General features: G+C 41.2%; 1 protein-coding gene across 7 annotated transcripts in view; it reads left to right on the forward strand.

The window, feature by feature from the left end:
- Positions 1-12,388, forward strand: part of LOC120405725 (alcohol dehydrogenase 1A-like) — a 77,128-nt gene that overhangs the window by 32,514 nt on the left and 32,226 nt on the right. For 2 of the 7 annotated variants that reach the window (XM_039539435.1, XM_039539434.1), the window contains exons 3-4: positions 2,819-2,980; positions 10,868-10,952. In XM_039539435.1, the coding sequence (XP_039395369.1) occupies positions 2,835-2,980; positions 10,868-10,952 (231 nt within the window). In that variant the 5' untranslated portion in view covers positions 2,819-2,834. Of the gene's footprint in view, positions 1-2,522; positions 2,727-2,818; positions 2,981-7,482; positions 7,524-10,867; positions 10,953-12,388 lie in introns of those variants that run through there. The other 5 variants (XM_039539436.1, XM_039539437.1, XM_039539438.1 and 2 more) reach the window with 5 other exon arrangements.

Consider the following 12,388-nt stretch of genomic DNA (forward strand, 5'->3'; position numbering starts at 1 on the left):
AAAGTTAGTACCCGACTTTAAGAACAGAGGCCACACTTTCAATTTATGGCTCATCCCGTGTCTGAGGATTCCTGTCCTTGCCTTGTAGAGTGTGGTCATTGTTCCTCAGATTTAAAAAAAAAAATCCGTAAAACCATTACTGAAGAGCTAACCTTTAGTGAGCCACAAGAATTTCTGTCTTGGAAGAAATATGCAAGTTTATTAAACGTAAACTGCATAAACCCAGGAAGTGGGTAAACCACTGAGAAACCAGTAAACATTCTAAAATACAATAAAACCTACTCAGATTGGAGGCTGAGTCCCATGTATATTTTAATATTTGCATATTTGAATGATCTGTCATTTTAAAAAAATGTGGTGCATAATTGTGCTTCTGAACATAACACTCTCACCAACAAAGAATTAAGTCTTTTTAGCTCTGGTTACAATATTATGCTAAAGATAACTCCGGCAGGCTAGGTGCAAAACAAATGTTGCAGGAAATGAATGCAGAGAAGGGACTTGGATAACAAACTTTCACCCCCAAATTATACATTTAATGTATAGAAAAAGGCTGTGTCAGGAACCATCACTCGCCAGGTGTACTCCCAAGAGAAAAAACTCCACAATAACCAAGGGATCACAGGACCTACAGCATGCACCGATGAGATGCAACTGAATAACTTTATTTGTACAAGCCATTTTCATGAGTGATTTGGCTCAATGCTGTTGGCTGTAAAAACTGGGAACTAAAATAAGGTGAAGATTCACCCAAAATTGAGACAATTTCAGACCACTATTGTCACTGATAGCAGCTGGACACAAATTTCTTCCAGACATTAACAGACAAGATGGAACTGGTAAATGGGCCCAAGTTACTATGTTCTGAAGCACTGGGAAGTCCTTCCATGATAGTTGTGACCTCATCTGATCCCTTGATCTGGTGCTCTAGTCCTGTCCTTTAGTTTCAGGTCCAGTGTCTTCTCCAGTTTGGGTCCATGTTCACTCAGGTCTTTACCTCTGTGCATTACAGATTATCTTTCTTTTTAATCAGGGCCGGCTCCAGACCCCAGCGCGCCAAGCGCGTGCTTGGGGTGGCGTCCTGCGTGAGGGCGGCAGGCAGCTCCGGTGGACCTCCCGCAGGCATGCCTGCGGAGGGTCCGCTGGTCCCGCAGCTCCGGTGGACCTCCCGCAGGCACGCCTGCAGGAGGTCCACCGGAGCCGCGGGACCGGCGACCGCCAGAGCGCCCCCCGCGGTGTGCCACCGTGTTTGGGGCGGCGAAATTCCTAGAGCCGCCCCTGAGTCTGAGAACCCCTGCACTAACAGCACTGCTGGGTTAACTGCTGCCCCTCATCCCTCCTGGTCTCTTAAAATCTCCTCCCTTCAGGCCCAGGTTTTGGGCTGTCACATCTCTTGGGATGGAATCCCATGATTCTCTCACTGAGACCAGGCCTAGGTTGCATTCCATTGTAATAACCCATGATTAGCTCCTCAGGCCTGATTTTATCTTTGTTGCCTGCAGTTCTGTTCTCCCCAGGAGTAATGACAATGGTCAATACAGTGACCAAACAGCTTTCTTAAAGCAAAGTATTATTTATTTAGAACAAACATATTTAAAAGAGAACTTATCTGAAAACAATAAAACAGACTATACACATATCTAGATTTTTCTCTAAGCCATTGTCTGGATCTGGGAAGGCCAAACTTCTTTATGCTTCTTCCACAGAGTCTCTCTGTGTCAGTCTGTTTCCCTAGGCAGCTTCTGATGAGTGACCTTCCCCTTCTTCTCCTGAGGAGTATTTAACTGTTCTTGCAACATGCTGGAGCGGTCTGTGCTTGACGCTTCTTATCTAGGCCTATTGTGTTGCTTTCTTGTTTGCTCTTTCCATAGCCCACTATTAAGTTAGGCTGATGTAGTGTATCGGAAATGCTAATAAACCACCATAATTAGACAAAAACAACAAGGCTTCCTTGTGGACAAATTAATATATTTGTTAGTCTTGAGGTGCCAAAAGGACTCCTTTTTTTTTCTGATACAGACTAACACGGCTACCACTCTGAAACCTGTCATAATTAGACAGTTACTTTCCTTCATTGATCAGGTTGCGTTATTGATTATGATTATTGCAGCTCGTTCTTCTTAGATATTACAAAGCAGCTCCACTTCTTCTGTCACAAACTCATTGGGGTATGATTAGACTATATTTTTTTTAAAAAATTAGGGAACCAACTTTTCCACTTGTTCACTTGTATCACAAAGTTTATTCCTGAAATGTGAAGATAGAAACTATGGGATTACTGAACAGAGTTATTGAGCGTTATGAATTACTTTTGGGTAGTTTAGCAAGTCCAACCAGTTCAAGGCACTTTTGGCTAAATCATTGACTTATGTTTATCGTCATGATAATGAACTTTGCTGCTGTTTACTCAGAGGCCATTCCATAAGTTAATGAATGTCAGAGAGACAGCAGAGGGCACGGTTTGACTTTAGTAGGCCAACAATAGGTATGCATTAAGTAGCCCATAAGCCAGTCTATCCTAATTTACGGCATGGGACCTCAGTGAGGCATCAGAACAGCTGAATGAAGCCACGGGGCAGGAAAAAGGCACATTCAGGACAGGGAAAGTTGCATGAACCCAGGTCCAGCCTGCTCCTATCCTGAGCATGCCTCTACCGCTGTGGATTGAAGCAGCAGCTAATCTCTTGAAACCTTCTTTCTTCCTGGCTTCTCTTGGGCCCCATAATGTAAGCCCCATGAGCAAGTTTACAAGGACATAGTTGTTGGGCTCAGATTTTATATTCTGAAAGCCAATTTTTTTTCTCTGTTTTCTATGAAGTTCAGATCAGCCATGAATGCAGGAGGAGAAGGAAGAAAAATATGGTGAGGGGGAATCAAAAGAGAGACAGAAATACACAGGAAGTAAACAACAAGACAAGAAAGACGATGGCAGCTGGGGACACAGGTATACTCATGCCAAGGGGCACACCCACAAAAACAGGTGAGGAGGACTGATTATGTAGCTACTGGTGTGTATGATTAAGTAAATGCAGAGTTAAGGAGTAGTGCTCGGTGAAATTTTTTGGCGGATTTTTTTTTTCCAGGAAAAATGCAGATTTAGTGACACTGAAACACTTTACAAATTAATGCCAAATTGTTCACATAAAATAACCCAAACAAACATCCAAATATGTAAACATTTCAATATTTGGCTTGAAATAACTTTTTTGTTTTGAAATTTCCTTTTATTTTAAAAATGGTCAAAACTGAAAACAAAACACTTTTTTTTTGGTTCAAACAGAATTTGTTCAACCTGAGAAATTGTCAGTAAACCAAAAAATCTGTTATTCACACAGCTTCATTAAGGAACTCCAAACAATCTTAATTCTGCCCCCATATCCTTTATACACAGCACTCTCTTCGTAGAAGGTAGACAGCAATCTATGACAAATATCACAACTAACTGACATCTTAGTGGGTTGGCCAGGAGCCTTTAGGGGTAGGAACACTTTAAACCCTGGGTAATTTGATAACTTTCAGTTTGGACTTTAAGAAGTCCACTTTCTGCTGCTGGACAGCAACAGCAACTATGGTTTACAAAGCAGGGAGTAGGTCTGCTCCGGTAAGGGACCCACCACATGTATAGTGAAGGATTATTGTTGGTGTCACAATGGTACCGACAGGCCCCAATCAGGGATCAGAGCCCCATTGTGTTAAGAAGCATACATACGTGATAGACAGTTCCTGCCCCAAAGATCATATGGGATTTGCATATGACATGAGACAGCAAGAGGGAGAACAAGATAACAGTGAAACAATCAGATGATATTTTGTAATGGCAGCAGGAGTGCTACGACTGCTGCTTTAGCCATTATCTAGAGTTTTGTAGACATCCCTTTTCTCCACAGGACTTGACTTCTGCAGGTCAGGTCAAACTCGTCCAAGGCAAGTGGTAAAGAAAAACTGACTCAATACAATTTTACTAAATGGCACAATTTCGACAGGGCAGGATCTCTGTCCAGCACAGATGTCTCCAGGAAGAATTCCTCTAAACTGAATTGCCACCTAATAAGCATCAGCAAGATATTCCTACCTGCAGACAGCTCTTTTTCTGAGAAAATTCCATCTAGGCATCTTCTCTCACTCAGCTCCTGACTTCCGAACCCCGACAATAAAATAGCTCACGTCAAAACAAAATGAGCAAACAAACCTCCTGGCCTGGAGGATATGTGCCTCTCTGAGGCTGCTGAGGAGGAATTCTAAGCCTTCCCCAAATTGATCCCCTTTATCAGCCACTTGCAATACACGTTGTGCATGCATCCATAGCATAGGGGTCTAATTTCCAGTGAGCTTTTACTTTTTTAATTTTGATTGGCCGCTCTGAAACAGTAACTATTACTGTTAACCAATGGATATATCTCATCAATGATGCATACCTAATAGGTGTGCCATCAGAAGATGTAAAACCATTCGTTTCCCAATATGGTAGGAACTCTGTGAGAGAATTGCATATCCATGCAGAGTCTGAAAACAGACAGATATCTTGGTATGTGGTGGTGATGGAGAACTGCACACAGTATTCCAACACACAAGCCACTGCAGCTAATTCTGCATATTGAGCCGAATGTGGAGTGCATGAATATGCCTTTTCCCAAGGCTCTCCTTTCCCCTCAGGGGGAACTGCATAGATTCCGAACCCAGTATAGGGTTTGCCTTGATGGTAATAACTAGAACCATCAACAAAGAATTTATACCTATTAATGGGATCTGTCTCCTGGATTAAAGGTTGAAAGAGCTTTTGTTTTTCCTCCCCCCTTAGATCCAATTGATCAAAGTTGGGACACTTGTGTGGCTCTCCCTGATACAATAGAGCGGTTGGTAACAAGGATGGTGTCCTAATAGGTTTGACTGCAATATCTTTTCCTTGCAGTAATAATGCCCAGTGAGCAAGGCGAGCATTTGAAACTTGCCCATCTTTTACCCTATTGGACAGTAAAGACTTAATAGTCTTTTCTATATATGGATTTGCTTGTTCTGGGTAAGGATACTGTTTTGGGGCTGAAATTTCTCCTCCTTCCACAACAATAGTGCCGGCCATGCATCCACAGTCATGTTTGTGTTTAGCAAAGGCATCTGCATGTTTGTACAGTAATGCCTGTAACTCAGGTTGGTCTGCATGTTTAGCCACTATTTCGTCCAAATCATACCCTTCAGGTTCAAAGTCCTCCACTGGAGATACCATGCCACACTCAGGTATGACTACTGGAGAGTCATCCTTTTCCTGTTCTACTGAAAGACACAATAATTGGTTACACAAATCAAGAACACATCCCTGTTTGTATAAGAAATCAGTTCCCAATAAGGAATTCTTTGGGTCTGCTAACTTCATTAATGCAAAAGTATGATTCTTTCTTAGGTGACCTATTTGTACTTCAAGGGGTGTAGAAAGTGTGGTAGTAACCTGATTATTTGCAAAGGTTGCAAGTGTCTTGGTACATCCTGATGATAGAGGAGAGGATCTAGGATCCTCGACATGAAGAATACTGATTGCTGCTCCAGTATCTATAATGAGATTCCTGTCTAGTCCCTCTATCACTGCAGATATTGTGGGTCTTCCACTTGTATCTCTGCCTAAAGGGGTTATGACTACACTCAGGGTTGTTTGTAGTCATGCAGCATATGCTGTCAGATAATCAAGGGGTTCTTCCTCTATCTCCTCAGAGGCAGCCAATTCTGGAGGAGTGGCTGTCCACTGGGGAAAAGGGGATGGATCGACGGAGGCCACTGGACGGTTCAAGGTTGCTGAGCCTTGGCCTTCCATCATCATCAGCTCATTCACACGGGCATGAAGTTCTCGGATATCCCGTCGTTGAGCTTCAAGCGTCTGTTGCACTGTCCTAAACATTTTCACAACTGAGTCCTCAGTTTTTTTGCAAAGGCGGTGATTTAGGTCTCTGCAGACGTGAACTGTTCTGTGCAGCATCTGAAAAGAAAGGAACACGATCCCGGGCTCCTGCATAGGATCCAAACGCATAACCTTGTCGAGGGGCCTGGCCACTCGAAGGTCCAGGGTTATTACGTGGGTTAGGGTCATTTTGCCAACGTTGATACTTAGGGAATTTAGGAACTCCTCGTCCTAATCCTGGCTGAGGTCGAGGTCCCTCAATCCTCACCGTAGGATTAGTTTGTGGTTTCTGAAGTACTGCAGCCGGGGCTCCACGCCGACCTAATTTGGAGCCTCCCTGTGCATATGCTTTAGCCAATAAGGCTAATGTTCTTTTTAAAGAAATATCATCAGTGATATGCATATTAACCATTTCTCTTAACTGAGGAAGGGAATTATTAACAAGCAAACTGATGTATGGCAGTTCATCTGTTTCTTCTTTGATATGACTCCGCCAAGCTGCACTTAACCGCAAATGAAACTGATGTGGAGTTTCATTAGGTTTCTGCTTTAAGTTAGACAGAATTGCTACTCCAGCTTGCCCTGGGTGCTGGTTATGTTCCAATAGGGCTACTGTCTCTTCAAAAGTTTTCTCTCCTACCCTAAACTTAAGTGGCAAAGTACTCCACAATGCTCGATTCACTGTGAGTTGTAAGATTTTAACCCAATCTTCCCTTGGTAAGCCAAACACTTTTGCTGTCTCCTGCACACGTTGTGCATGCATGCATAGCAACTGAAGAATCCTCCATCATTCCTACTTGCTTAGCTACCAGGTCTAAGGTTTTAATATCTGTAACAACTGCTACAGGACAATCAGAATTGGAACCTGCAATTCCTTCTTCTGGATCTGAATCTGAGCTTTCATTTGAGCTTAAATCCACAATTTCTATTCCTTGCCTCCTTCTACCTGGATTCACATTTTCCTCATCTGAACCATCAAAACTTTCCACTGGAGATAATCCTGGGTATCTAGGATAATTTTCCATGAAATGTCTATGGCTTACATTCAAAGCATCTCCACACTGATGCAGGACATCCCTTAGTCCACTGAAATCTGGTGTGGTAGGGCGTTCTACCGATATACTAGGTGATACCAGCATATACCATGGGGGTGTAGAGGACCCACAAAATTCCTGGGGTCTAGGCAATGTTGATTGCCCGAATGCTAATAAATGTCCACCCAAAGGGACTGGATCTTCTACTCTATATGGTGCTAATGTAAAATTGGGTGGAGGAGCAGGAATTCTATTTTCTGCTTGTTGTTGTAGCTCTCTTTGTAACTTAGAGATCACTACATCACATGCATTAGCCACAAGTGTTACCTGTGATACGGCCTCTTCTAATCCTTGAACAATGACCGATTCTAAAGGCACTGCTTCTTCACTCACAGAAGCTGTCTCTACAGAAGTAGAGATCTTTTCCTCTTTCCCTGCTTCTCTGTTTGTGTCACTAACTGCTTCACTGACTGTGACACTTGTCTCCGCCTCCTGAACTGTCACTTCAGAACTTCCGTCTCTTATCGGCAGACTGTCAGTTACTTCTGCACTGCCAATTTCCTCCTCTGACTCCACAGATTCAATCTGCAACTCTGCTTCTGAAGGTACTGTGTTTGCTTGAGCTAATTCTCTTGTTTTACTTCTAGTCACTGGTCCAATAGGATTTTCTACCTCTGTCGGTTCCACCATACCAATAGGGATGGGAATCAATTCTTCAACCTCCTCTGCTATATTTTCTTCCTTTTCTAGTTCTTTAATCTTTTCCAACAACCGACCACAGTCTACTCTATAGGTTACCAGCATCTGCTGAACTTCCCTGAGTAACTCCATCTTTTTATCCAATTTCTTTCCCAATGAACTACAAGCTACAAGCAAGCATTCAACAGCTATTCCCTTCACCACTTTTGCTCTTTTCTTTTTCTGCTCTGTTTCTTCCTCAAATACATTACTCACAAAACCCCAGGGGTTTCTCTGCTCAGAAATCATTCCACTATTTCTCAGCTGCTCCAAACCTCCACCATGTTCCTGAATATATTTCCTAGCAAAGTTTTCCAAAGCCAGACTGCTAGAAATTCCAACACACTCCACTCCTGTTCTATCTTCACTTTTAACACTCTTAATACGAAATAGAGAATTCATCTCTTTCTTCTTCTAGTATATTCACTAGAATCTAGTATAGTCTAGTATATTCACTAGAATCAATCCTCTGTTGATTTAATTCTGATCCAAAAAGGCGTCCCTTTTACAGAAACAACAGGATAATACCCCTTAACCGGTTTTAACACTATATCATAAAAGTCCCAAGTAAATAGAGGGAGTGGGGATACGTTCCCTCTCTTCTCTCGATGGCTTATAGCAGATCGAGAGGTCTTTCCCCTCTGTCGGGACCTGCCAAATATTGGGGGAATACTGAGGCAGACGGATCAGAGGTGCAGTCCGGAAGAGTTAATGGGACTAAGATAAGGTATCTTTGAACTGTTCAAGTTCTGACTGATTGCGGCCTTTCTGGCGGCTATGAATACCTTGCTTTATTAACTCCCCGCCACCACTAGTGTGGGTCACTGAATTCCGTGCTACTGCAAATATTTTATTGGTACCATTCATTAACTTCTTCAACATATAAAAAACCCCTTTCTGTGCGCATATATCACTTTTAAACTTTATTACTTTAATATTCAGTTATCAATATAAAACTAGTCCTAGGCTAAAGTGAAAGTAGAAAAAACCTTAGGATGCTTAACCACAATACAAAACGGAAATACTGGGCGTACTGCCAGCAGCAATAATCACAGGAAGTTCTGACTAGCTTTAAGAGAGAGATTTCAGAGTTTTACTGAAATTTTAACCATTTACTTACGGTTCAAAGAAAAATTCTCTAAAGGGTCCAGAAATGTCTGAAATTCCCTGGATTCCTGTCACACACTCCTTAAATCTCCTCCTGCCGGCTCACCAGCCTGTAGCCTGATTTGGGGAGGGTTAGTAGGGACAGTGGAATTTATCCACTTAATTTAGTTTTATTTAATAATTAATTTTCTAATTAATTAAGAATGTTAATAATAATTGATAAATATTAATAATATGGATATGGCTCGCCAATATGTGTGATCAGAAGATAAAGTTCGTCTTGAATCAGGCTTCACAGAATTTATACAAGGAGATTGGGGTATGTGACAGAAAAACTATACTGAGACAGAATTAGTCAAACAAGACCTTCTATTTAAAATCAATGAAACAAGAAGTAAATGTAAAATGTTAAAAGCAGTATGAGATTACAAAGTTACAAAATATCACAGTTCTTTAAGAGATATAAATCTATGATAATACACAGTTCTAATTCACTCTGAATGTAGGTGTTATTTTAAAAGGAAATAATAAAAAGACTGAGTATAAGTCTATAAAATTAGATGCTTCAAAGGCAAAGCAGAACTTAGAACTTTATACTTACAGCTGTGAAAAGAAATACCATCAATAGTTGACAGCCTTCAAAGGGGAGACGGGGTGAGACGATGGAAGATAGCTGGATGTATCGCCTGCCCTAATGGAGGATTGTCACCCTTTTTATAGGGAGAAATCCTTCCTCCTATGCCCAAATTTGTCTTTCCCCCATGGAAAGGTGAGGGTACCTGTTTTCATAGGCTGACCTTTTGTGTACGTATTAAATGACGCATCTGCGGGTATATGTGTGAAATTTGTGGGCAAAAAACCCCCACTTTGCACCTAACTAGGTGAAAGGTTAGCAGATATTCAAAAGTCCCTAGACAATTTGCGTAGGTTTGTCTCCTATTGTTACTTTTCTGAGTAAGGGTCTTAAAGGTTGCTTTCAGCATCACAGAGGAAATAGGCCAGGATGTCTGGCCTAGAAGCTTCTAGGTATCTTGCATTACAGCTTATTGCAAATTCTATTAATCTATGCAGCCTACACACTTTTATCAAAAAGACATTTTATACAGACCAACAGATTAATCCTCAGGGCTACACTTTTCTCCACAGGACTTGACTTCTGCAGGTCAGGTCAAACTCGTCCAAGGCAAGTGGTAAAGAAAAACTGACTCAATACAATTTTACTAAATGGCACAATTTCGACAGGGCAGGATCTCCGTCCAGCACAGATGTCTCCAGGAAGAATTCCTCTAAACTGAATTGCCACCTAATAAGCATCAGCAAGATATTCCTACCTGCAGACAGCTCTTTTTCTGAGAAAATTCCATCTAGGCATCTTCTCTCACTCAGCTCCTGACTTCCGAACCCCGACAATAAAATAGCTCACGTCAAAACAAAATGAGCAAACAAACCTCCTGGCCTGGAGGATATGTGCCTCTCTGAGGCTGCTGAGGAGGAATTCTAAGCCTTCCCCAAATTGATCCCCTTTATCAGCCACTTGCAATACTGGTGTGTCCCCCTCCTGGCTGAGAAGGGCTGGTGATGATCCCTTTGGTACTTCTCAGTATCATCCTGAGAGTCAGACTGGGTTGCCTCAGAGCAATCCCTGCTTTCCTTTTCCCAGTTCACTGCATCTCTGTAAGGAGATGTGTGTTGCCTCATTGGCGCCCATCAAATCCTTTGCTAGACCAGGGGCTGAGAGAGGTGCTAGAGGTCTGAATTCCCCTGTGGAGCTGTACACCTTGTACTTCACTGGGCTTACATCTGCCTCCCACTCATAAGGACAAGCACACTGTGCTTTATCTGGCATACCCTATTTATTGTATAATGCCATGTATGTTTGTGGCACTGTATAAATGCACTGTAATAATACAGTAGACACCGTTTCAGGCCAATTCTAATTGTTTAATGTTACAAAAGTTCAGTGGAGGAGTGGTTTAGTTTTTCTGTTCAGTGCATTGGATGTTTGAGGGGTGGGGTTAAGGAACAAATAGGCTTGGTTAAAAGGCCCCAAGTCACGTATTCATAGCAGCAAATTGCAGGAACAGCTTCGAATCTATTTATCCAGCAGGACAATCAGCAAGAGAAATCAGAGCAAGCAAGAAACCAGAGTTAGCAAGAAAGAGACAGACAGCATGAGCACTTCAGGCAAAGTAAGTAAGCAATTCATTTAAGAAAGTTCTCCTCATTGCAGGTGATAAAGAAACTGGTACAGAATTGTTGTTTTTAAATTTGTGACTCTTAATATTTTAATAATTTAGAAAACTCTTAAATAATGGTTGGAATAAACATGGTATGGAGCGTTTGCTGCGCTGCCCAAGAAAATAAGCACTATGCTGAGAATGAGCAACAAAGTTTAAATGCAGAACTTTGCTTTTCAAACACACCCTGTCAAGACATAGCAGCAAAATCAAAATGAAACCCTGTTGTTTGTGCATTTATTTTCATATCTGATTGTTTAGCTGAATACATTTCAGGTTCATTTTTTATTAAGCCCTAATTAAATTATACATTTATGCAGTGTAGCACCTTTGTCCTGAAAGATCAGAACGCGCTTTAAGCTGTGGGCATAGGGATAGTGTTTTTCTATTTTATCTTCCTTTAAAAATAATTAAATACAAAAAAATCAAGACTAAGTTTATATAGTCTTAAGTTTGCAAATGTAACTGTAGAAATGTCCATTCAGAACCAAAGTTCACACAGCACTTGTAACTTAACCATGTTGAATACGATCTTAAATAAACAATGAACAACTACTGCAAAATAGGGCTAAATTATGGTTGCTTTGAGAAACTTAATGTGTAAATATTATCTACTGATCAAAATCATTTATTGAATATTTTCCTGTTCAATATTAAATTTGTAAAATTTATAATTTCACCAAAGATAAATGAATGAGTATTTAAACCTCTACTAGGCTCTGTAGTTTCCATGCTGCTGTAGATGGCATTGATAGATTTGGTTTCCTACATTTAGTAAAAGGTACTAAAAAACCTTGATATAAGAATAATGGATTTTGATAGATGAACATGGGCCCTGCCAGATGGAACACCTAAAGGAAGAAGATACATCACTGAAAGACTCATTAAGAAAGTTCTGTTGAGACTATATTGTTTGTTGTACATACAGTCAGATTGTGTATAAAGAAGGGTTACTACATTACAAGTCTTGGGGCTAAATTTCTGTTGCAGAAAGTCAGAGATGTTCTGAAGCCTCTGACTGTGTGACCCCCAACTCATGCTGCCAGACACTAATGGTTCCTACAATAATCCAATGGGTGAACACATGCCTAGGGCTCCCTCTGAACTCAGTGGGACTTCTTCAGAGGGAGCCTTATGTACTTATTCAGAAAGAATTGGGTTCAAATATATTTGTTTGTGTTAGGAATTTGTAATTCAGAGTTTGGAGGTTTTGGCTACACTTCTATTCATAAACTGTGCAGGAACTTTGCCCTTTGCAGGTTGTGAAATCCACATCGCCACTTGGTAAATGAAATATTATGCAAGACCAAAGTGTACAAGCTTTTTTTCCCCCGCCACTTGTACCCTATATCTCTATTTAAAATGTGATCTTTGACCTCAGCTGTAAA

Source organism: Mauremys reevesii, linkage group 5 (genome assembly GCF_016161935.1).
Source record: "Mauremys reevesii isolate NIE-2019 linkage group 5, ASM1616193v1, whole genome shotgun sequence".
NCBI classification, from domain to species: domain Eukaryota; kingdom Metazoa; phylum Chordata; order Testudines; family Geoemydidae; genus Mauremys; species Mauremys reevesii.